This window comes from Felis catus, chromosome C1, assembly GCF_018350175.1.
Source record: "Felis catus isolate Fca126 chromosome C1, F.catus_Fca126_mat1.0, whole genome shotgun sequence".
Classification (NCBI taxonomy): Eukaryota; Metazoa; Chordata; class Mammalia; order Carnivora; family Felidae; genus Felis; species Felis catus.
Window position 1 is genome coordinate 217,074,058 of NC_058375.1, and position 26,349 is coordinate 217,100,406.

The 26,349-nt window shown below is 51.1% G+C and overlaps 1 protein-coding gene across 1 annotated transcript in view; it reads right to left on the reverse strand.

Moving 5' to 3' along the window:
- Nucleotides 1-603: 603 nt before the first annotated feature.
- The window catches only part of ASB18 (ankyrin repeat and SOCS box containing 18), a 72,399-nt gene continuing 46,653 nt past the window's right edge, over nucleotides 604-26,349 (reverse strand). Inside the window, exons 5-7 of the mRNA XM_023259849.2 lie at nucleotides 19,015-19,519; nucleotides 2,507-2,620; nucleotides 604-2,001 (exon numbers count right to left, since the gene is read on the reverse strand). Coding sequence (XP_023115617.2) covers nucleotides 1,816-2,001; nucleotides 2,507-2,620; nucleotides 19,015-19,519 — 805 coding nt within the window. The 3' untranslated portion in view covers nucleotides 604-1,815. The remainder of the gene's footprint in view (nucleotides 2,002-2,506; nucleotides 2,621-19,014; nucleotides 19,520-26,349) is intronic.

Below are 26,349 nucleotides of genomic sequence, written 5' to 3' on the forward strand. Positions count from 1 at the left end.
GTCCAGCTGCCAAAGCACAAGGACCCTCCCCTCCAGGAGGCCGGGTCTCTGTTCCTCCACCACACCCTGCACATTCCTGCACCCTGCCTTCGAAACAGTAGTGACCGCAGAATGTTTATGGAGGAGGGGCTTGGGGACGGCCGTCCTCTTGGGGTGGGGGTGTGAGGGTGGGTCAGCTGAAGGTGCTGGGGGACGCCGTCCTATCACCCCCTTGGCCCACTGTGTTGAAATCGAGGCTCAGCCCGGCTACCTGCTTCAGGATGTCTGCCCTCACCGGGGGGGGGGGGGGGGGGGGGGGGGGGGAGGGGCGCGCCCGCCTGGTGCCCTTCGCAGCTCCACAGTAGGCCTCGTCATGGCGCACACAGCGGCCCATCTATGCTGCAGGTGCTGCCTAGGCTGTGCGCTCCCTTCCAGATCGGCAGCCGTGGGAGGCATGCCCCGCCCCCCAGGCCCGTCTCAGCACACCCGTGCGCTGGCTCAAACCGGAAAAGATGGAGCCCCTGCTTATCCCCAGAGGATGGTGGCGAAGAGTTCTTGTTTCGCAATCTGGTGTATCGACAAAAACTTTGAGGGCTTGTGGAGGCAAACAGATTAGAGGACATCTACCATCGAAAAGATCGTTTATTACTCACCATTCCCAAGAGAAGGGACACGGCATGCCATGGGGCAGGCACGTGGGGAAGCACCAGGGTTGGTCAGGAGGTTGGGGGAAGGGATGTGGACAAAAGCCTCTCTTGTGGTTTTCATGGAAGGAACAGGGCCAGGCGGGACAGACGGGCTTAGGATCGGCTAGTGAGAGTCATTTCAGCAGGCTCTGGGGTATAAGGGCTGTCCCTACCTGTCTGGCACCTGGCCCTGGGACCGTTAGGACAGGTGGACCGTAGCCCAGAGTGTGACAGCCCAGTAAAGGAGGCGGGTGGGGGTGAGAGCTCTGGATTGGTGGGGTTGCATTTGAAAAGCGTGCTTGGGGGTGAACGGTTTGCTGTCCTCAGGAATCGACCAGCCCTGGAAGGGGCAGTCCCTCCAGGGTCAGCCAGGTCCCAGATACCAAAAGCACCAGAATACAGAAAATAAGGTATGGCCTATGCAGTCCTGACACCTTGAGCAGCTCTCTGTGTATGTGATGCCCAGGCTGGGTTGATGGCAACCCCTACCAACCCGTGTCTATTCCTGGCATCTGGCTTCCTGCAGGTTGCCACAGCTGAATCATCCATTTGGGGTTTGGTGAGGGTGTCAGAAGACTCACATGGGACCAGAACACTGGGCTCGCCACCCCTCCAATGTCCCTTAGGGGCTTCGGGACTGTGATGTGCTGGGAAGCACCAGGGGGCTCCAGAAAGGCGCTCTTGTTACGGAAACAGGTGTTCTCTCTCAGTACGTACCCCTCTCACGTGTTGGGCACAGAGCCTTTCCAGGCGGCCAGGCTCCAGGAGGGGTGGGACAGTGCCTGTGAGGCGGATGGTCTGATGGCTGAGGGGGCAGTGTGGAGGCTGTTAACCCACCGCAGGCAGGACACAAGCCTTGGGAAAACATGTGTATCTTTTCGTTCAACTTCTGTTGAAAAGTACTCTCTGATGCCAGTACTGTGGAACTCACAACCTTGACCCTCACGAGCAACCCTGAGAGGCAGAAAGGCCTTTTATTGCCAGTTCTGTTCCAAAGTGACCGGGAATCTGTGAGGTCCGTGCGTCCGCCAGGGGACGTGGCAGGTGCCGTCCGGGTCTGCCCCTCCTCCCCCCCCCCCCCGCCCTGAGCGCACCGCCTCTGCGGAAGACAGCAGTGAGAATCACAGCCTCAGTCCCAGCGCTCTGGTTTTCAGTACAAAACACCTTCCGGCTCCAAAAGGAGGTAATTTTGCAGGGACTTTGGGAGGGGTAGCAGGGGCGCAAGGTGGAAACACTTCTTGCCAAGTAACTTCCGAATGGCACAACGGCACAGGTGCTGCAGACAGCGGGGGGTGTGGGCCAAAGCAAACAAAGATCGGTAGAAGGCCTGGTGCATCTGGAAAGAAGGCAGGCGGGAGATCAACCCGAGCGCGTGCACCTGACAGCCGGCATCGCCCTCCACCAAGGGGGCGCGTGGATTTTCCTGAGGTGCCGTTCTAGGGGGTCTGAAGGAAGTCCGTTTTGGGTGACACCACAGGTAACACAGGTATTCTCCTCAAATCCTGCTCTGCTCCCCCCACTGCACGGTGCACTCGCTGTTGGGCAATGTGCACAGAACTCAAGTCAATGAGACATGAGGGGAGAGCTTCTGGAGGCTTCTAGGGGCTGGGCGGGGGGGAAACGTCCTACAGTTTCTTAATCGACAGTGACCGTGGACTTTGTTGGGTACCTAGATACACCTCCACTTTGCCTTCTCTGTCCTTTTTTGATGCTTTGCGCTTCCCTGGGTATAGTGTGAGGAAACATACACACACACACACACACACACACACACATGCACACGCGGGTGAGCAGAAACCCAGCGATGCTGTGCTGAGGGGGAAGGAAGGGTGCTCCCTTACCTGAAATACTTCCTCCGGAATCACTTCCCGCCAGGACTCGGACACGCGGAGCTGAGGGTAGGAGTTGAAAAGCGTCTCGATCACCGTGGGGGCTGGCACGCAGGTCTTCAGCACCTGGTCGGAAGTGGGGGGGGACAGAACTTACGTCGACTGGGCTCTGGGTCCAAGTGGGGAAAGGGCCAGCAGACGTGGGGGGGTGTCTGGGTCCCACTTCGGCCACTCCCTGGCTGTGTGACCCCACTCTACCTCAGCCATACCGGGGATAACAGCCCTTGAGGGATCAGGACAGCAGGGCCACGGAAGTTAGTTCCCAGACAAGCGCAAGGCAAGTGGCCCATCTTAGCCCCGTGATGGCAGCACATCCCCGAGTCTGGGCCAAGTGCTTACGCATTCACTTTCCCAGGAACAGGGTGCCGATGGCGTGGGCTCTCCTGGCCTCCGGATTGCTACTCAGAGAAGAGGAAGGAGGTTCTGTTGGTTGGCAGTCTGGTCCAAGGATGGTGTTTACAAATTCTTATCTCAATTTTCTAATGTGTCAGGACATTGAGGGAGAAGGATCGCTTTGCCATTGAATTTCCTCCCAACTTGGCCTTTCCATTTTATTTCCAGTCTCTGCTGGCAAAGGAGTCCTGTTTTCTTATTTGCAAATTTTACGATTGAAATGAGAACACTATTTGCTTTTTAAAAATCAGCTTTTTTTGTGATCGTGACATGTGAATGAACACAAAAGTAGATCGAATGGTATGATAGTCCCTATGCACCCCCCCATCAACACATGGCCAACCCTGCCCCATCCACACCCACGTTACCTCTGATTATTTTATTTTTTATTTTATTTTTTTAATTTTTTTCAACGTTTATTTATTTTTGGGACAGAGAGAGAGACAGAGCATGAACGGGGGAGGGGCAGAGAGAGAGGGAGACACAGAATCGGAAACAGGCTCCAGGCTCTGAGCCGTCAGCCCAGAGCCTGACGCGGGGCTCGAACTCACAGACCGCGAGATCGTGACCTGGCCGAAGTCGGACGCTTAACCGACTGCGCCACCCAGGCGCCCCATACCTCCGATTATTTTAAAGCAAATGCAATGTATCCTATCATTTCATCTGTAAATATTTCAGTGTGACTCTTACAGGATACTTTAGAAGAAACCACATCATTACACGACCTGAGAAATTAACGAGTTTCTTAGCATCATCTAATATATGGCCAGTGTTTAAATTCACAAATTTCTCTTCAATTCTCTTCAATGCCATTATATAGTTAAAAAAAAAATGTTTGTCTGAGTAAGAACTGAAATAAGGCCAACAGGGTTGAGATTGGTTGATATGATGTATTATCAGATCTCTTATTTGTGTATCGTGTTATAGATTATTGAAGAAACTGGGTTCTTTGTCCAGCAGAGTCTCTCAGTGTTGGGATTTTGCTCACAGTATTCCTGTAGGGTTTGGGGACACGATGTTCCTCCTCTGCTTTTTGTAAATTAATGGTTGGGTTTGGAAAATTCACCAAATTCAGATTTGATTTTGGGGAAGGGCAGGGCAACATCATAGTTTTCTATTTTTGAGGCTTAAGATTTACCAAGGGTTGTAAAATTATTCTTAGTATTTCTTCATTGAGAAAACTGAGGTTAAGCAATTTTCTTAAGATCAGGCACCAAATATCTACAGCAGGCAATTAACAAACAGGGCCAAAGGCTGAGGTCCCTGGGGCTCTCTGAACTGAGTCAAATAGAAGAAAGTACTTAAATCCCCCAGTATGGTTGCTCCATTCACAACTTACTGAGCTTGGTTCAGATATGAAACCTTTTTAAAATGTTAAGACAAAACAAGAAATTAGTGTATCTTTGTTTAGAGATAAGCACTATTAGCATTTTAAGTATACTAATGTTTAATGCATTTGGACAAAAAAATATATATATACAATAAGAGTGGGCTAATACTTTGCATATTATTTTGAAACTTGATTTTTGTCCACTCAAAACAGATTGTGCACAATTCAGAAATCATAAATGAGCACTTCAACATTACTTCAGTGACCATATAATATTTTATTTGATGAATATATGAACATATTATAATGTATTCAATGAAACTACTGTAAACTGATGTTACAAACAACGAACACTCTTGAATGTGATTCTATCTCTTTCTGCCCCTAACCATTCTTATTTAAATTATTTTTATTTTTTTCTTTTTTGAGAGAGAGAGAGAGAGAGAGAGAGGGAGTACAAGGTGGGGAGAGGGGCAGAGGGAGAGAGAATCTTAAGCAGGCTCCACACAGGTCTTGATCCCATGACCCTGGCATCATTACTTGAACTGAAATAAAGAGTCGGACGCCCAACTGACTGAGCCCTCCAGGCGCCCCTTTATGTAGCTAAGATAATTCTGCCCTCTTCTGACATTGAATTCCTGGAAGCAGAAATGTAGGGTCAAGGAGTCTGTACATTTTAAAGGTTTTAAAACATGCTGTCAAATTGTGAGTGTGCAAATTGGCACACTTTTTGAAGAATGGAGTATGAGAGTATCTCTTTCTCCCTACCCAAATTATCTCATTAGTTATTTAAATTTGATAGGTACAGGGGCACCTGGGTGGCACAGTCGGTTAAGTGTCCGACTTCAGCCAGGTCACGATCTCGCGGTCCGGGAGTTCGAGCCCCGCGTCAGGCTCTGGGCTGATGGCTCAGAGCCTGGAGCCTGTTTCCGATTCTGTGTCTCCCTCTCTCTCTGCCCCTCCCCCGTTCATGCTCTGTCTCTCTCTGTCCCAAAAATAAATAAACATTGAAAACAAAAATTAAAAAAAAAATAAATTTGATAGGTACAATATGGAATATTTACTTCTGTTTTGGTGGACCATTTGTGTTCTTTTGTGAATTGCTAAATTATGTTTTTTGCTCAATTTTCTATAGTATGTTTATTTTTTTCATTGATTTGTAAATATATTTTATATTTTTGCAAATATATCTTTATATTTGCAAATAATGGTATTTTCTCCTATCAATATAAATATCTCACATTTACTTTTCTTGTCTTATTACATTGGTGAGAGCTTTAAAGTTCAATGTTAAATAACAATATTGATAGCAGGCATCATTATCTTATTCCTGATTTTAATAGGATTATCTGTAATGTTTCACTAAACCATATAACCTTGGATATTAGTTTCAGATAGACTCTCTGTTCTAAATTCAGGAAGTGTCTTTCTGTTCCTAAGTTACTGTAAATTTTAGGATTTAATTTTATTTTTTGCCTTTTTCTAAGCAAGTTGATACAAGATTTTTCAATACCGACCCATTTTTGTCTTCACAGAACAGACTCTATTTGACTAATCTGAAGAAAATTCCAGATTCAATTTGCTAAGATTTCTATATCTCTTCTAAGAACTAAATGTGGTTTGTTGTTTCAGTTTTGTAAGCTATTTGTGTCAGGTTTTGATATCACTTTATGTCGACTTAGCTTAGAAAATCTCTCTCCTTTTAGCACATTCCAAGATTTTAAAAGTGCAAACTTCCTGGAAGCGAGAAGGCACGGATCTTGCATTTAACATTGTCTATGCCTGGTCTTATGCTGCAGATAATACTTTAATATTTTCACTTTCTTCCTCGGTTATTGGTATATTTTGATTTCTTCTTTTTTTTTAAAGATTTTATTTATTTTTTATTGAAAAAAATTTAATGTTTATTTATTATTTTGAGAGATAGACAGAGTGTGAGTGGGGTGGGGCAGAGACAGAGGGAGACACAGAATCTGAAGCAGGCTCCAGGCTCTGAGCTGTCAAGCACAGAGCCTGGCGCGGGGCTCCAACTCAGAAAATGCTAGATCATGACCTGAGCCAAAGTCAGACGCTCAACCGACTGAGCCACCCAGGCGCCCCAGATTTTAAGTAAACTCCACGCCCAACATGGGGTTCAAACTCACAACCCCAAGGTCAAGAGTTGCACCCCTTTTCATTTGAAATTCTGTAATTGGGGGCACCTGGGTGGCTCAGTTGGTTGAGCGTCCGACTTTGGCTCAGTCATGATCTCACGGTTCACAGGTTCGAGCCCCGTGTCGGGCTCTGTGCTGACCGCTTGGAGCCTGGAGCCTGCTTCGGATTCTGTGTCTCCCTCTCTCTCTGCCCCTCCCCTGCTCGCACTCTGACTCTGTCTCTTAAAATTAAACATTGAAAAAAAAAAAAAGAAATTCTGTAGTTGTGTTTCCAATGTTTTTCCTTGTTTAGTCTTACTGGAATTTCACTAATTTGTTTTTTCAAGGAATCACCTATTGGATTTTATTGACCAGTTCTTTTCAAATATTTGAATCCATTAAATTTTGCACTTATTGTTATTAATGCCTTTGTTCCTCTTTCTGACCCCTTGGATTGACTGCTCAGTTAATTTAGTAACATTTTTTTCCACTTGAGTCATAATAAAAGCAACTTTTAACGTGGTGTGGGTACGGTCACAGCCCTAAGTTTTGAGGCACAGGGTTCTAACTCTCTTTCTTAAATATTCTGCAATTATGTAAGTATTGATGCAATAGTTTTTTGAGAGTGTGCTATGCAATTTTCAAAAGGTTATTTTTGAAAAATAGCTGTTTGCTGTTAATTTCTGATGTATTACAGCCTTTTTTTAAAGTTTACTTATTATTTTCAGAGAGACAGAGAGAGAGAAAATGCAACTGGAAGAGGGGCAGAGAGAGAGGGAGAGAGGGAATCCCAAGCAGACTCTGCACTGTCAGCACAGAGGGGGAGGTGGGGCTCAGACTCACGAACCGTGAGATCCTGACCTGAGCCGGAGTTGGACAGTTAGCTGTCTGAGCCCCCAGGCGCCCCTCTATTACAGCTTTAAATGATATCTGCCTTGGAGTACCAGAAGTTGTAGTCTGTTGGCAGGGTTCAAAGTTCAACATGCACTTGTCACATGTATGATTGGAAGCTTCTCCTCCCCCGTCCCCGCCACTTGATCTATGAGAGACTGAGATGTGAATTTCAAATCACCTAGAATTACTATTTTTCAGTTAGTTTCTCCATTGTAACATCACCTTTCTTTGCCGCATAGGCTCCCGATGGTTGTCTCTTCACTGTGGACCATATTCTTTATCTCACCGTCAGGGCATCTCGTCCCTTCATTTAGTGGATCTCCTGGGAATTCTTCTATGTTGCGTGTTAGTATCAATCCATTGTTTTATTTTTCGTTTGTTTTTGCTAGAATTACCTGTTAACCCTCTCATTCCGGTTTTAACGTGTTTTGAGTGTCTCTGTGTTGGTAACAGGGCAGTCTAAGAAATGTATATTTATTGTTATCAATAATCTATTTGGGCTTACTCTGTCTTATTCTTTATGATTTTTCAAAGGTTTATTTATATATTATTATTTTTTATTTATGTATTTAGTAATCTCTACACCCAATATGGGGCTCTAAACTAATGACCCCGAGATCGAGTCTCCCGCTCCTTTGATGGCGGGTACCCCTATTCTTTTATGATTTTTTATGCCCATTCCTTTGTTGTCTGATTTCTGTTATACAAGTTTGTGTTTTCCTTGTGTTTATTCTTATATTTTGGAAGTATGTATCCTATTTAAAATTCTCCTAGTGGTTACCTTCAAGATAAAAAATAAGGGCTCATATTTTCTAAACATTAGAATGGTATTTTCTGCGTTCTAGATGTGCCATTATCCCTGGCACATCTCTAGATGTGCCACTGTCTTCTCCTAACCAATTCTTCTCCTTCCTTAATAACATCTGGAGTTTTGGTTCCAGATCATGATTATTACAAGGTCATATTTTATGTTGTGTACTTCAGAGATAACTTTTGGCATTAGCGTTTAGTTTTACAACCTGCCTTACAATTACTCGAGTTGTCTCTATTTTCCCTGAGTTGTATGCCCACCACCTGTCCATTACGCCTTTCACCCCAGATATTTACCGAGCTCCTACGAGAAGCTAGGGACCGTGTTATGTCTGCGTGCTACAATGGCAAACTCTGCCTTCCCAGAATTTTACAGCCCCAAACTAGATGGTCCCAAATAAAAGTAAAATCAATAATAGACAACAGGTGCCATAGCAACTGTGGTGGGGGGATCACGAGGTGCTAGAAGTGGGACCTAAGTCAGACTTGGATTCGCAATGGGGGCTGAGTTGGTCAGGGGAAGACCAGCTCTGTGGAGTAGGTGACACTGGAGTTAAGACCTAGTTAAGGAGTAGGAGTTACAGAAGGTAGGGCGGGTTCAGAGGGCAAGCGTGTGCTGGATGGAGAAAACAGTGGCCAAACCTGGGAGGTGAGGAGATGCTGAAAATGTTGGCCGGGGCGCAGAGCGTGATGTGGGGCATGTGAGCCAGGGACTGGGGAGGGAGGCAGGGCAGCGTCGGACCAAATGCTGACCTCCAGGATGAAGCTGGACGACCTGGAGGGCACAGGAGAGCCCTGGGGGAGTGACAGGATCAGATTTTGATTTCAGAAATAGCACCATGGCTACAACGTTGTGAACAGTTTCCGGGGGCCATATTGGAGGCAGGGGGCCCAGTTCAGGGGACGTGTCCAAGGGCCACAGGAGAGATGGTGGCGGCTAAACTCAGCTGATGGCCGTCAGGATGGAAAGAGGAGGAAGATGCTGAGACACAGGGAGGAGGCAGAGGGGAGGGAATCTTCAGACTTGAGTTTCCCAACCCCGAGATGGTTTTCCGTCTTATCCCTTCGTCCACTGGAGTACTCCCATCCCATTGGTCTTCAGCCCCAGATACCGCAGACACCCTGCCCTTGCTATGAGCAACAGCGGGCTGCTACACCCAGTTGCGCAGTGCTCCCCTCTCCCTGTGCTGTGTGGGCCACATCTGATGCGGTTAGTCAGGTCTTCCTCTGTAACATTCTTCACTTGGCTCCCAGGAAGCCATGCTCTCATCCCACCTCCCTCACCGGCTGCTTCTCCCCAGCTGCCTTCTCCTCTCTCCCTCTTCTTGATGTGAGAACACCCCTGCATTCATAGGTCCTTCCTCTTCTTCTTCTTCTTCTTTTTTTTAATGTATTCTCACTTCCTGGTGATCCCATCTGGTCTCCTGGCTTTCAGTACCATCCATATGTAAATAAGATGTGGTCCATATATGCAGTGGAATATTACTCAGCCATAAACAAGACTGGACTGTTGCCATTTGCAACAACATGGATGGAGCCGGAGAGTCTCCCTGAGCAAAATAAGTCAGTCAGAGAAAGACAGATACCGTATGATTTCACTCATGTGTAGAATTGAAGACATAAAACAAGTGAAGAAAGAAGAACAGAGACAAACAAACAAAAACCCAGAGTCTCAACTATAGCCCTCTCAAACTCTGGGCTTGGACAGCCAACCACTTACTTGGTATCGAAAACAAGCCCCCAGTTCTCTTACTCTACCCACAACCTTCCATTTCAGCTGATGGCAAACCCATCTTTTCAGCATCTCAGGCTGAATGCCTTGGAGTTGGCTTTGACTCCTCTCTCTCACATCGCTCATCCAATCTGTCAAGAAATCCTGGGGGCTCTGTCTTCAAAATACGTTCAGAATCAGAGAAGATCCTGGCAACAGCCTCCTAAGTCGTCCCCCCACTTCTGCACCCCCTCGCCTGATGTATGTTCTCAGCACGGAGGCCAGAAGGGTCCCCATCAAATGTTAGTCGGGTCCTGCCACTCTGCTCAAACCCCTCTGATGGCCAAAGTCATGACAGTGTCCCACAAGACCCCACACCATCCACGCCCCTCCCCTACCCCTGGTCCCATCTCCTGCTGTCACCAGCTCTCTCTACCGTCAGCCACACTGGTCCCCTTGTTCCACACACAGGTCAGGTTTACTCCTGCCTCAGGCCAAAGGCTGGCTGCTGGTCAGCTGGCCCTTTCCCCCCAGACACCTGCACAGCTGATGCACTCACCTCTCAAGTCTTGGCTCAAATCCACCCACCCTGGATACTGTGCTTAAAACTGCAACTGCCCCCCCACTATAGTTTTTATCATTTTATTGGCCCATTGATGATGCTCATTGTTTAAAGCTTGTCTCCCTGCTCAAATGTAAGCTCTATGAAGGCAAGACTACTTTTTTGTTTTTTTTTCTGAACTATACCCAAAGCACTTAATATGTTGCTGAGGCATGGCTGGTGCTCAGTAAATATTTGTTGGATAAATAAATAAGTAGAACTTTGTCTTTTCTTTTCATCTCTCTCCTTTCCTTCCTTGTTTCCTAACTTCCTTTTCTTCCTTCCTTCCTTCCTTCCTTCCTTCCTTCCTTCCTTCCTTCCTTCCTTCCTTCTTTCTTCTTTCAAATGATTTTAAGTAATCTCTATACCCAAAGTGGAGCTCAAACTCACAACCCTGAGATCAACAGCATTCTCTAATGAGAATGAGCCAGCCAGGAATCCCAAGTATATATATGTTAAATGCATTAGGAAGGCAAGGTTGATAAGACACAGTGTCTTACTTTTACCACCCAAATGAAAAGCACCTTGGCTGAGTCTAAAATTCTAGCAACCAAACTTTTCCTTTAAAAATCTGAAGATGAGAGGTGTCTGGCTGGCTCAGTCAGCGGGGCATGTGACTCTTGGTCTCAGGGTTGTGAGTTTGAGCCCCACCTTGGGTGTATAGATTAAAGAATCTGAGGATGATATTTAATTGTCTTCTGATAATATTGCAGCAGAGAAATTGGAGCCTAGACTGATTTTTATTCCTTTATGAATATTTTCTACTCAGATACTTTGCAAGATTTTTCCATGCTTTTCAAAATTAAAATTTTTTTTAACGTTTATTTATTTTTGCCAGAGAGAGAGAGAGAGAGAGAGAGACGAAGCATGAGCGGGGGTGGGGGTGGCAGAGAGAGAGGGAGACACAGAATCCGAAGCAGGCTCCAGGTTCTGAGCTGTCAGCACAGAGCCCGACGCGGGGCTTGAACTCACAGACTGCGAGATAATGACCTGAGCGGAAGTTGGACGCTCAACTGATTGAACCACCCAGGCGCCCCTTTCCATGCTTTTTTAGAACACTTATGCTAAAATGTATATAGGAGTGTGATTCCTATCAGTGATTTGCAGAGAATATCCATTCGACTTCTATGAGTTAAGATTTCTAGTGCAGCTAAGTGTTCTTCTATTATGTCTTTGATTACTATTTCTTGTTTCTTTTTTAGAGAGAAACAGTGTGTGTGTGTGTGTGTGTGTGTGTGTGTGTGTGTGTGGTGGAGGGAGAGAAAGAGAATCTTAAGCAGGCTCCACACCTGACTCAGGGCTCGATCTTGCAACCGTGAGACCATGACCTGCGCTGAAATCAAGAGTTGGATGCTTCACCGACTGAGCCACCCAGGTGCCCCTGATTACTATTTCTGATCCATTTGTTCTAGGCTCTTCTTCAGCAACATCACTTATCTGTGGGTTGGCTTTCTACCCTCTGTCCTTCATAAACACCACTTTCTCTTCTGGTTTCTTGGTTTTGTTTTTTTCTTTTGCACTTAGGAAGAGCTTTTTAAAATTGTTTTATGTTTACTTATTTTTGAGAGAGACAGAGACAGAGAGAGTGAGTAGGGGAGGGGCAAAGAAAGAGGAAGACACAGAAGCCAAAGCAGGTTCCAGGCTCTGAGCTGTCAGCACAGAGCCCAACGCGGGGCTCAAACTCACGAACCACAAGATCACGACCTGAGCTGAAGTCGGACGCTTAACCAACTGAGCTTCCCAGGTGCCCCAGGAACAGCTTTTAATGTTAATTTTCCTTTGTAGCTAACACACTGTGGTTGACTTTCCAACACTCCAAAGGATTAGTTTAATTCAATCGCTATAACTCCATTCCCCTTGCCATGACTGGTTTGGGGAAGGGCAGGTTTAAGTCAACTGGGGCCAGTGAAACACAGGGGAGCCTCCTCGGGCTTCTAGAAAAAAGCAAGTGGATATGAAACGAGGAAGCTGGCTGGCCCAGTTGTTGCTGGAAGCCATTTTCCGACCAAGAGATGAGCCATCTTGAGGACGAAGCCAAGTCATGGAGGTTGGAAAACATCTGGTTCCTTGGGGAGCTCCTGGGGACACAGAAACAATCCATCCCGAAGCCTGTCCTTACTTCTCCATTTCTTGTTATATGAGATATGATGGAGGCTGGAACCAAGTCTACCTGGTGGGGGCTGGGAGTATGGGGAGGAGCCGTCGAGGGTGCCGGAGCCTTGGAAATGCAGGCTTCTTCCCTCCCTTTCATGGGGTCTCCTTTCGCCGAAGCCAGCCAGCAGCCGGCCGGTATGGGACTCTGAGTTCAGCTCGAGGGGTCTAGCCGCACCGTCCCCAGCCCTCAACATGCAGAGCAGAAGGCAGGGACGCCAGGGAGTGGATCTGAGGTCACACGTGCCAACAGCACAGCTCCGTCACTTACGTCACCGACTTGGTTCCTTTTATGAATCAACTCTGCTTTTTGCTTCCCTTCAGGTGCTGTCCAAGCCGCCGCTGTATAACCTTGTCCCCACCCCACCCCCCATCCCCCTTGTCACATCATGCTACTGCCTTGTCCCCTTAACCGGCTCTGCTTTAGGCACTTAAAGGCTATGTCCTCTTGCGCTCTGTAGATGACGGCACACAGTTTCTCAGATTTTCTTCTGGATCTTTTGATGAGAGGTACGGATTTCCTTTCCACTCCCTGGATGCCGTCCCCGCATTTTGTTGTTGTTGTTGTTTTTCTGTCCCCTTTCCCCCCTCATGAGTCTATTTATATGTCTGCCTATTTGTCATTGATTAAGGCAAGAGCCAGACAGGAGGTCTGTCAAAATGCGGGCGAGGTCCGTGATGCTGTATTTCCCGGCGGGAGACCGGAGGGGCCGTGTGGAGGAAGGCTCGAGAGGACCATGCCCAGCCCTGTTCCGCCTGCACGTTCACCTGGTGACTGCGCCCCCCTGGGAGCCCTCTTCTCCTACCCTATTCCCAGCACAGCTCACAGGTTGCTATGCAACCCGGCTTCCTAGGTTTCCACCTTTGCACTTTGCTCCATCTCCGAGAATGCACTGTATCTCCAAAGGCATCCCCTACTGCCTGGTGGACTTTAAACACAGTTTGGTAATGTGCGCCTGACTGCCTGAAAACTTAGGGCAGTGCTGAGGATTTGCTTTCTCTCCCGGCTCCCTTTCCCGTCTCCCTTCCCTCCTCTTGTCTTGGCGGCTCTTCTAGTACGGGGACAGGAGCAGTTGCACTTTAAAAGCTGGTCATCGCAGTGCTACTGTAAGAATGATCATCTCTGGGCCCCGTCCTACCCCAAATTTGTGTTTTGTCCCAATCCATTACTCTTACGAAGTCAGAAGCAGGCGTTAGAGAAGGAGAGAGACGGTGAATGTGGGAGATGGAGAGGTAGAGGGAGAGCCAGGCAGGCAGACGTCTTCCCACCCGAGCCCTGGAGCCCGACTTTATCCATCCCTTCACCAGCACACAGTGTGCCCCTGGCGTGAGGCTATTTCTGGCTTCCAGAAGCCACCACTAACATGCCGTTTCCTGGAGCACGGTGGTCTCCGATTTCGATTACCCCCCTTTTGCACTGGGAGAAAACCGCACCGTCAAGCTGAGTGGTTCACACCGGACCCCTCCAGATCTAGTCTGGTGACACGTATATGGTGTCCTATGCAATGCCTGCTTCTTCAGACCCTCCCCAGGCTAACCGTATCCCTCCAGTGACCCTGCGAGTGGCCCTCAGACTTACTCTCTGCAAAACGTTAAATGGCTCCCAGCGACTGCAGGCGCCAGGGAGGCCTCCCCGCACCGCCCCCCCTCCCAGGACGAGCTGCCCTCCCTCAGCCGAAGCGCCCCCTCCTCCGGGCCCCTCCTTCCTGGGTCACAGACTGTGATCAAGTCTTATTGCCTGTCTCTGGGAATGCATTTCCTGTCTCTCTGTTCCGCCTCTCTGGGGCTCCCCGGCCCTCCCCAGTCCCCCAGCCCTGTGCCCCCTCACGTCTGCCAGGCAGCTGGCTGCCTTCATTATTTTTACGCCAACACAGTTTAAAAAATCTCCGCTGCCTCCTTGCTGTCTGCAGAGATGCGGCTGCCACACTGCTCTGACATCCCGGTGTCATTAGGGCCCACGCACACTCTCCTCGGCTAATGAGGCGGCAGAAAGAAAATTAAGGGGGAAAATCACACAGGCACATTGCTCTGTATGTAGATGGAGAAATAAACCAAGAACAAGGAAAACAGAGGTGCGCTCCTGGAGACAGCTCACCTCCCTCCTCCCACCGGGGACGCTCGCACACGCACACACAGCTCTGTGAAGACAGGAAACGGAGTCTGGTTTGTGGCTGCTGCTACCCCGGGATTCTCCCACTGAACCTCTGGTGCAGCTGGTGGTCCTGTGAGGTCGCTTTACCGCGTTCTGTAATCAGGCAAAAAGAAGACACCAAAACTTTGGGTCCGCACTTCCAGCGTGGTCGGTGCCCAGGTGAGGCAAGGCCGGAGATTTGCAGATGTTTCTAGAATCTGCCATTCTCGCCACCAACCTTCCTCTCCCCTCGTTCACGCTACCCGCATGCCTCGCCTGGATTTTCCACCAGTCCCCTCCTCTGGCATGTTCTCCACACTCGAGCTGAAATATCATCCCAAATACTCATTTGATCGCGTCACCTCTGCTGCTTAACAAGATGCAACACGTTCCCATTGTTCTTAAGACAAAGGTGAAAGCCCGTCACCCTTAAGGCCCCTGCCTCTTGCTCCCTCTGGCCGGTTTCCTCCTAGCTACCGGGTCACCTTTCAACTGCATACATCGCAGTGCTCTGTCTGCCCCAGGACACTTGCCCGTGCTGTTCCTTCTGCCAGGAATGGTCCTTCTTTTATCCTTTACGTGGCGGCGTCTTCGGCCTTCAGGTCCAGGCTCATTCCGCAGCTGCCCGGGGAGCCTCTTACCGCCCCCCCCAGCCACGTCAGGCCCCCCGTTTGGCACTTTCAAGGTACAGTGGGCCTCGGTTTAGCAGCTTTCTGGCCGTGGCGACTTCACCTTGAGTGTGTCGTTGTCTGAGTCAAGACTGTCCTCCACTCTTTTAAGGCAGCTCTGTGAGGGCAGGAAACGCACACGCCACAGTTCAACACTGACTCCAACACGGAGCACGGTAGCTCCCTGAAATGTCTGTCGAATGAGTAAGTGCTCAAGGGCTGCCTGTGGGAAGCACAGCCTACGTCTGCGGTCAGATGGCTCATTGCTGGTCCTGTCCCTGTGCTTCCCGCGCTCCTGGGCTGAGTCTGAATGATTTAGGCCGCCCGGCTCAGGGACACAAGGAGAGAGAGACGTGAGCAAAGCCCTTCACTGCAGACCAGGCCTCCTCCGACCCGCGGTCCACTGGTGACGGCTGCAGAACAAGTCGGGTCCACATGTGTGTGTTTAGAGAAACACTCCTGCCTACTCTCCTGCGGGCCGGGCCCCACCTGTCCCGACGCCTTCCCGAATTCAAACCTGGCTGCGGCCGGCTGCCGCGTCTGCACCTGCCCTGGAGTCCCGCCGTCTGACTCTGGCGTTAAGTAGCGGGCAATCGGGCGGAAAGTCCTGGCTTCCTGTCAACACGCTTGCTTCCTAAGCTGTGACACCACTTTGATTTTCGGGGCAGAGCACTGCGCACGGCTCCGATGGATGCTTCGAGTCCGCCTGCCGCGGCGACGGTGCCTTTGTCTGGGCCTGGGGGAGCTGTGATTTATGTCATAAGCTCGCTGTGAAACCTTTGCCTCAGTAATTCTGAGCTCCGTGGGTGTCTCTTTACATCTATTTAAAGCACGGCTGCTGCCCACGGACGGCGTGCTCTGTGACATTCCCTGGTGCCTCTGTCTACGCCCCGCCATGGTGCTGAGTCTTGCCTGCAGAGTCGTTTTCAGTGTTTGCCGCGCGCTCCACGAGTCTGCTGAGCGGAGTCGGGTCTGTCCCTTTGATGTCCTGCGTGGCGATCAGACCCCTTCCCCGGCGGACCGACCGCTTGCAGGGGCCTGGCTGCAGGAGCACGCTGCTTCTGTGCTTCGCCCCGCTGTCCCGGGGCAGGGCCACAACAACACAGGCGCTTGTGTCTTTGCTTAGAAGATTCTCAGTGGGGTGGTAAACGCGTTCCCCTTTGAAACCTGCTCCTGACCGCAGTGCCGGGGGCCGGGGGCTGCGGACCCCACCAGCGCTCCTTCCGGGGGCGTCCCCTCGAGGTGTGGGGAACAGCGCAAAGAAGTCAGATCCCTGTGTCCAAAGGTTTAACCCACAGGCCGCTGTGGCCCGGAGTCGCCGGCATCCCTGCACTCATTCACCAAACAGGGACTGAAGATGTGCGGGTTCGGGCGTGGTGCTCCGTGCAGGGGAGGCAACGGCAGTGCAGCTGTTTTGTGAATGCCTCCGAGTATTAAGATTCCTTAGGGAGGCTCCAGTTCCTTCGCAGATGGCGTGAAATTGCAGACAGATCGTCACTTCTGGCAGCCAAGCACTTCCAGGGCCTCTTGGTCCCTGCTATAACAAACAGCCTCCACATTCAAACCTACCTGCGGCTTGCAGCCCCCTGACCATGTTACATTCCTGTGGGGCTGGTGGAGTGGGGGGCGGATCCCAGGAGAGGGCCCCTCGGGGGCGCCCTGTGCCTGGTCCTGCATCTCAAGGTCGAGGTAGGGTACTTACAGCTCTGAAGACAGAGTTCAGGCGCTAGACACCCTGCCCCCAGGGATGATGCCCAGTGAGGTCGTGCCTGGGACTTGGAAACCCACAAAGATTGCGTGATTCTAAGACCAACAAAGGAATATTTATTACTGGTCACTACTGAAACAAGTGGACCTTTTTTTTTTTCTTTTAAAGAATTTGCCGCAAATATTTTTCACTTTTGGTCCATCACGTAAAGTCACTTCTTTTGTCTTGCTTGTTTCTTTTTCCTTCTTTATGCAGTTTCACGCCCCGAGGGCTGAAGTATCTTGCTTTAATGCAAACGCAGTGTGAACGGGAGGGACAGCAGGTGGGTCTTGATCCCATTTTATTGGTCGATGAACTAAGACCAATAAAGGCTGGGACCCATTACAATGTAAATGATGACTCAGAAATGTAAGTGTTATAGAATATAAAAGTGTGGGTGTTCCTTCCCTGTCAAGAGCCTGCCATACTGAGATCCTGCCACAGTGGAGTGCCACGAGAGAATTACTTGTCACTGTGATGGTGAGGTAACAAAACACTCAGGGAGTCCAGTGGGTGGGTTTTCCACGTTTCACCTACGTTTTGATAGACACACTTGGCAAAGTTAGCATTTGAGAGAAACGTGTGAATTTTACTATTTCAGCCCACCTAGAGTACTGTCCTTTATTTATTGATTAAAAAAATTTTTTTTAACGTTTATTTATTATTGAGAGACAGAGAGACACAGAGCATGAGGAGGGGAGGGGTAGAGAGAGGGGAGACACAGAATCCCAAGCAGGGTCCAGGATCTGAGCTGTCAGCACAGAGCCCGACGCAGGGCTCGAACTCACGAACTGTGAGATCATGACCTGAGCCGAAATCTGTCGCCTAGCCAACTGAGCCACCCAGGCACCCCGAGTACTGTCCTTTAAAAGTAGTAGCTTTTCAGCTATTTGTTCAAAACTTAACAGGCCAAAGTATGTCTCTTGCTTATGACTGGCGAGCCTGGGGATAATTTTTAAATCAAGCATGCTCGATTTGACATCTAATGGCACGACTTCCCTTCAGTGAAGTCTTTTATGGGGAGGACAATATCTTCTTATCCCAACCAATATTTGGGGAACTTTTGGAAACATTTTCCACCTTCTAAGTATTTTCTCTGATGGGACATCTTTAGTCGTCATCTTTATCATTTCAGGGTAGATCTGACACGTGGGAAAAGTGACAAGCTGCTCAGAGTGAAGTCTGCAAAGCGGGGTTGAGGTCCCAACAGAGCCCTGACCCAGCGAGGGGCATTTCACCTGCTTGAAACCCAGGTAGGAGACCGTCATGAGCCTGGCGTATTTCCCAGGAGTGTGGTGTGGACGATAATGCAGAGATCTGCAAACAGTGTGAAGTACTTTCCTTAATCTCATCGGTAAGGTAGGTGGTCAGAGTGGGTATTTCCTTTCAGATTCCACAGGAGACCCGTAATACCTATTGTTTACCAATTACACCAAGAGGTAAGCCGCCAAAATATTTTGGGCCATGATGACGTCGTGGAACTTAGTGCCTGGCATCGCCAGGTAACTACTATGGACGGATACAGTCAGGTTGGCAACTTAATTTTCCTTTTTTCTTTTTTAATGTAGGCTCCCCCAGGGTGGGTCTTGAACTCGCGACCCTGGGACTGAATCCCATGCGCTACAGACTGAGCCAGCCAGGCGCCCCAGGCAACTTAATTTTCTAGTGACTCCGGCCAGGAGGCTTTTGGGTCCTGCTCTTCTAAGTGTGGTCCCAAGACCAGCACCCTCGGCCTCACCCGGGAGTTTGTCAGACATGCACACCCAACCCCCACCCCCATCAGAAGTTGCATATGCACGGGGTGGGGGCGCGGGTAGGGCTGCTGGGCCCTTGAATCTGAGAAGCGGCGCGAGCCCCCCCCTGCAGGCCCGTCCCCGGGGGGGCCCCCTTACCTTGGGGAAGGCGTCCGGCCACACGCTGGGGGAGCCGTGGTTGAGCAGCGCCTGCACCGTGCGCTGCGACGCGGCCTCCGCGGCGAAGGCTGCGGTCTGCAGCGCGCGGGCCAGCGGCGAGGCCCCGCCGTAGTCGAGCGCGCCCGCGTCGGCGCCGTGCCGCAGCAGGAGGCGCGCCAGGCCCGGGAGCGCGTGGCCGCAGGCCTTGTGCAGCGGGCTGCGCTCGTCCTCGTCGCGCGCGTCCGCCGCCGCCCCCCGCCGCAGCAGCAGCGCGCACAGGCGCAGGCGGCGCGCGTGCTCGTCGGGCCGCCGCGCCGCGCCGCACGCCGCGCTCAGGGCCGTCTCGCCGCGGCCGTTCCTCGCGTCCACCGGCGCGCCGCGGCCCAGGTAGAGGCGCGCGTGCTCGTCCAGGCCGCGCTGGGCCGCCACGTGCAGCGGCGTGTCCCGGCCCGCGCCGCCCGCGCGCTGCACCGAGGCGCCGTGCTCCAGCAGCGCTTGCGCGCACCTGCGGGGAGGCCAAGGCCGGGTCAGCGCGGGGCGGGGCGGGGGCGCGACCCCCGAAGGCCCCGCCCCGCCCCCTGCCCGCCCTTGCGCCCTGCCCCCACCCCCCACCCCGCCCCGCCCCACCGCACCCTGGCTGCCGCTGCCACCCCCAGCGCCAGTTGACTTCGTGGAAAACGGGGGGCGGCCTTGAGAGAAAGGACCCGAGTTCGGCCGTCCCGTGCCCAGGCTGTGGGAGTCGAGACTGAGCTGGGGAGAAAAAATGAGATTATGGCAGACCGGGGTGGGGGTGGGGGTGGGGGTGGGGCCAACCCGTTGCAAATGGTGGAAATAGCTAGCAACGTTTCCTCAGGATCCACGTGCAGACTTAGAATTTAGGAGGAATTTGTAACTGCTCCGTGCTACTTTGGAGGGTAATGTGGTTCAAACGACAGTGCCCGAAGCACTAACTACCTGGGCTCTTTGTCATGGCTGGCGGTCACAGAGGGCTTGGGAGGCCTGTGCTAAGGAGGGTCCCCTAGACCGGCAGGCTCTTCGGCAGCAGCCGGCAGGTAACCCTGTAAGCTACGCAGCTTTGGTGACCGTGCGAGGCGAGGCTTGCCGCGCTCCCGCAGAGGGAATGCATCCATCCTTCAAGGCACTGACACGGACTGGCACTGGGGGGGTCCTCCTACAGGGCTGCAAGCGTAGGTGGAACATGCCTAGTTGTGGGGCTACCTTTGTTTCAATCAGCCTTGCCCTTGGAGACTGCGGATCTTGGCTGTACCCACTCGAGACGCCCACAGGACACTGCGGTCCCTCAGAGGTGGGTGTCTTGTGCTGCCTCCACGTTCACCGACTGGATCCCCAGAGTGTCCTGTTACCCAGGCATCAGTGCCTCTCCGAGGAGAGAGAACCCCAGACTCCTACCTAAGAGGGGACGGCAGGCTGATGACCAGGCAAGGCTCATGCTGGACCTTGGGCCTCGGACGCTAGTGGGAAGCTCTCCCCGAAAGCAGGAGGCCAGTCCTGCATTGTGCTGACCTTTGTCCCTCGTGGACACTGCCCCACCTCAGACACCTGCTCCCAGGTCAGCTCCCCGACCTGGCCGTTAATGTGTTTGCCTCACCTTTGGAGTCAAACACTCCAGCATGCCGGCCTCAGGCCAAGCCTCCGTTCCTGCTGGCTGGTCCAGGCCTGTGGGTCCCCTTCTCATCCCTGGTCTGCCGAGACTTGAGTCCTAGGCCCCTCATCTCTCAGCCCTGCCTGGCTTCCTTCCTTCCTGGGTGGGGCTGTGGCCACTCTCTTGGCATCCTGGCTCCCTGGAACCGAGGGGACCCAAGGGACCGTGTCTTCCACGTTGAGCCCCACGGTCATCCACCTGCTGTCCCCCATTTGGCTGCTGGGTGCCACTGGAGGAGACCCGGTTCTCAGATACAGGCCCCCAGGCCCCCTGGTCCTCGGGGAGCTTGTGTTCACCAACAATTCAGTGTTGGAGGCACTGTTTCTCCTCTCCTCCCCGTCAGCCATCCAGTCTTGCTTCATTCAGAGCTCGGGGGCTCTCTCAGGAGCGGCCACCCATCCTACCTTCTGCCTGTGAGTGACACACATTTGCTAGAACCCGTTTCTGCAACGATCTTTCTGTCCTTCCTCCGTGTGTCTGGCGAAGGGAGTCCCTCTCGACCATCTGCCCCCAGGTGTGGCCCTCTTCTGCCTCCGTGGGGGTCTTGCTCTGTAAGTGATGTGTTCTTTGCCTTTTCTTTGTCACCCAGCTGCCCCACACTTCCACCGGTCACTCAGCCCCAAGGACTCCACCTCTTTATCATCCCCGGAACTGCTTCCTCCCTCCATTCCCCATCTCACTGCCCTTTGTCGAGGACCATATCATTTCTCGCCTAGGCCTTTGCCACAGACTCTAAATCTGCCCCCTGCTCCGTTCTATCCAGAAAGAGCCTTTCAGGTGCGAGCCAGGTGGCCTGATCCAGCTCCGGTGGACCTCACCAGCTTTACTCCCTGGTGCTCCATCCTGTGCCGGCCAGGTGTGGTTCTTAGAACACATCTGCTGTGACAGGACCCCATGCCTTTTGCACAGGCCCCTCCTTCCCGGGAGGCTGTGCCTCACCGGATGGCGCACGCGCTCCTCTCTTCCCCTCCTCTTCCTCTCCGACGCCTTCCCGGTGCTACCAGCAGAGGCTCATACCTCTGTGTTGTCATTTACCTCGGGGCAGAGCATTTATCACACCACGTTTCCAGTGTTCATCAGCACGTTTGACTCCTCTCTGGAGGCCGTCGGCTCCTTGAGTGTAGAGATGGGGGTTTTATTTGTCTCTGCTCTTTGGTGCCCGTTGCAGAGCTAGCCCACGATTGGTATTCCCTGAAAGCACGTTGGACTAGCGCATCTCGTTAATGAACGTCTTTTAGCGTTCCTTCATGTCGCTGCTCTTTTTTCCTGTTATGTACTTAGCTGGGGGGCTGAACCGAGATCATCCGTCGAGGGTTTCCAGGCTGGAAGTGGCTGCCCTTAAATCCGTGTATATTTCTACCCCGGGACTCTCGGCATTTCTAATTCCTTCTATTTCTCTAGCCTCCGTATCAGCAGTTATCTTGAGAGGTGGCCTGTCTTGGGTGAAAAATCTTTACAAACAAGTACAATTTGATGTGAAATGTCCTTGGGGACAATACCCAGCTAAGAGAGGATGCAAATTTTACAATCAGAGTGCTTCAGAGTAGCTTCCTCTTTGCCTCTCTGGGAGGCATTTTGAACACTGCAGCAGGAGGTTAGAAATCAAGGGTTCCGTCTCATTTTGCCGCTGAGCCTGTGTGCGCTCACAAACAATGGCAAAAACACTTCCTTCTACTATTTTTTTTTTTTTAAAGCCGCCCAGCCTCTCCAAAGAAGTCCACCGGGAAATACAACCCGGCCTCTCTTCCACGTCCAGAGCCTAACTGGCTGATGTCCAAGTTGCTATTTGCAACGAAGATACCTTTCAGAAGAACGAGGGCAACCAGCCCATCCTCCGGAGGGCTGCGGGTGCCCTTTTCATTTTTAATGAAGAGCTCTAATTGGCTAAATCTGGGCACTTCCTTCGAGCAGGTAGCGGGGTAAGTTGCAGACCACACGCACGAGAGAAAACAACACAAACAATTGACTGAGGCACACATCTCTGCTGGCGCTCACTGGGCAGTCATCGAAAATGAAGGTGTGGGAGCCTGTTTAATGACACGGAAAGCCATTTGCAGTGGTTATGGGAAAAGATTAGGTTACAAAACAGCACTGAACAGTCTTGTTTTTTTTAAAAACCAGATACATACAGGCACAGAGAGAAACAAACCTAGAAATGTATAGGCCGGTGTGTGTTTACCTGTGGATGATGGGGCGAGGGACGCTTTTCTTTCCTTTTTGCCTGCCCGTATCTCCGAAATTTCCATAATGGATCAGAGTTATGGCTCGAAACAGGAACAACGGAGGTTGATGATAACAAACCCATCCCCCACCAGCCACAGCAACAGTTCACGGAGTCTCAGAAATGGCTAGCATTCCAGGGTCCCAGAACGCGCACAGATTTTCCATTGCCCTGTGCGGGTATAAGCAGCGATCTCAGGAAGTATGTACCGAGTACCTCCGAGAGGGTGAGTCTGAAGGACAGGGCAGGGGTGGTGATAAGTGAGAACAGTCTCGGGGGCCTCCCGGACCTGACCTTGTACGCGTCCGTGTCTCTAGTGGAGAAGAAATGGCCCAGCGAGGACAGCAGCACCCAAGCTTTGGTTCGACTGCGTGGGCAGCCCAGCTTCGGCTGAGTCCTCTCCTCTGAGGGCAGATTCCGTGAGCAGGTTTCCTGCTGTCCTGACAGGCGACTCACGAAGGCCTGGGGCCGGTGTAGACGGCCCCTGTCAGGAACCAAGGGTACATTCCCATCTCGGCCTGCCAGAATGACTTGTCTCTGTCTTACGGGGATTAAGGAGACACTGTATTGTCTGAACAGCCTCTGATACAAAGCAGCTTGGGCAAACACTAACACCCCCCATCCCTCATCGCCGTCTTTGATGATGATTGCGGTGACAGGCTGTTACAGCGGCCTGAGGTTGACAGCACACAGAAAAAGGAGCTCGAGCCACAAGGCAGGAGTTAACAAAGATGAGCCCATCGAGGGCTGTTGAATTAATGTCATTTTAACTTATCTCTAAGTGGGGAAGTAGGACTCTGAGCCCATGTCCGACACCCGGCTCCCATCTACCTTCCAGCATCTTCCTGAGGCACTGCCCGGCAATCTCCCAGGTGCAGAAGTCCACAAGAATACTTTTCTGCCGTTTACTTGCTCTCTTCCCCGTTGACAACGACCCGCCAAGCCTCGCTGCATTTTGTGAGGCCGGGCCTGCTCAACGCTGGCCGTCATCTGCCCCCGTCCTCCCCATTACTCGTCTTTTTTTTTTTTTTTTTAATTTATTCTTGAGAAAGCGAGTGTGCACATGAGCAAGCAGGGGAGGGTCAGAGAGAGAAGGAGAGGAGAGAGAATCCCAAGCAGGCTCCGCACTGTCAGTGCGGACCCCAACTTGGGGCTCGAACTCACGAACCATGAGATCATGACCTGAGCCGAAATCAAGAGTCGGACGCTTAGCCGACCGAGCCACCCAGGCGTACCCCCCCCCCCCCCACATTACTCGGTCTACACAAAGCTTTCAAAGGAGGTATTTCACAGCCTCTGGATCTGAGCTGAGAGGTCTCTAGTACTTGATCTTTTAAGTTATTTTTAAAAAAGGTTATCTGTAGTTTTTGCGACAAATCTGCATGGTAGGTGGAATTTGCAGGTGGGAAACTTGAGGCTTAAAAGACCAGTGACTTGCTTGAGGGCCATACGGGCAGGAAGTGGCAAGGTGGAGATCTCAACTACTCTGGCTTCAGAGCTGTGCGTCAGGCCACCCGCCTGCCGTATCGTTTGTTAAACTCTCTCTCTGAGCCAGGCACCGTGCTAGGCATTTTCCAGAAGTTACTTCTGAACTCTTCATTCAGTCATGGATCCACTCGTTCAGGAAGTGGAGAACATCTTCCATGCAGCCCCTCAGGGCGGGGAGAAGTGTGTCTTCTCTGAGCGCTTCACAAGAATTTCTGGATAAACTTGCTGCAGGACCCAGAAGGCAGGACAAGGCAGGGGAGGTCACCAGCCTCGTGGACTTGGCCCGTGGGGCAGGTAACAGCAGCCTGCTTCTCACCGGGTCATGCCAGCAGCTCTGCATGCAAGCTCCCGTGTTCCCCAGCTGGATTCAGGTTTTGAGGTCTGGGCAACGATCTCAAGGTTAGGGACGTGGGAGATGACGGTGACCCCACAGCCAGCACACCCCGCTTGGGATGGGAACCCCAGCTATCACTGGACAGCTTCATGACCCGGCAACCACCAAAACATGGAACCGTGTTTCCTATCGCCGGGGGTCGCTGGAGTCCTTGGACAGTCCTGGCTGCCTTCGCCCTTCTCCTTACGCGATTGCTGTCCAGTCCCTCTGACAGGCAGAAGGGGTTTCATGCGAGATGACATACGCAGGGAGTGTTACGAAGCAGTCTTGTTGGATCATCGTTGGTGCTCCGTTTCTTCCTCAGGGTTGCCATGCGGGCTGATGGGCTGGAGACACGTCCCCGGGGCAGGGTGATTGGAGCCCCAGGGCGGGGTCCATGGGTGGGGGTGGGAGCGACTGTCTGGGTGCTGGGCAAGTGCCAGCCTGTGGGGGGCAGGGGACGCGGGGGAGAGACTTGGGAGGAAAATACAGCCGTGTTTTCTAATGAAGCCGTTGCAAGAAGTTTCCCTCCTGTGGATAGACTCCCCAGCTGGCTCCGAATGAGGGACGGGGAAGCCACTGCCCCACGACTTTGATGGAGGAGCTGTTCCACTTTATTTCCCTGGACCTTCTGCTGAGGCTCTCCTTTGGGGACCTGCCACCCGCCCCTTTCTGTTCTGTGTTTTCTTCTCTTTCCCTTTCTTCCGAGATGCTAAGCTGTGAGACTATCAGGCATAAATGTTTACAGTTGAAAGGGCTGATGTGAATGGACAAATCCTTAAGGGTAGGGGGGAGATTGAGAGAGAGACCAGCCGGCCATTTCAATCCTTACGGTTTCTCTCTGAGCAATGGCCACCACTTAAATTTTTTCTGAAGTGACGGATGGTTGTGGCTGGTGATGATGTTGTGGGCACATTCTCCCCGGACTGCAAGCGAAACCCTGCATTTTGGCAAACTGAGAAATGATTTAAGGAACAGACTTTGTGAAGTCATCTCCGCTGTGTGCCCCACTTGCCCCTGAAGTAGTATCTAACTTTCTAGAATCTTCACCAGCATCCCTTCATCAACACCTGGATGAGAGAAAAGTTTTATGTATGCAGGTATGTACGAATTTTTAAGGTGAAGTAAACTTTGCATATGGAGGATTGCACAGGTCTTAAGACTACAGTTGTATACATTTCGACAAAGGAATGCGCCTGTGTAAATGACATTCCAATCAAAATGTAGAATATTTCGCTGTCTCCGGAAGTTTCCTTGTGTTGGCCGCCAGTCTTCACCCACAGGCAATCACTGTTCTGATCTCTCTCATGGTTTAGTTCTCTAGAATTTTCTCCTTTTTGGTGTCTGGCTTCTTTTGCTCAGCATAATGTCTTTGACATTCATCATATCGTTGTGTGTGTGAGTAACTCGTTAATTTTTTTTTTTATTTCTGAGTCATATTTAATTGTCTGGATATACCACAATTTCCAAATTCCCTCTTCTATTGATATTGATGGACATTTGGGTATCTCTGTTTTTTGGCTATTATGGATAAGGCTGCTGTGAACATCTTTGTGTAAATCTTCTCGTGGACATATGTTCTCGTTTCTC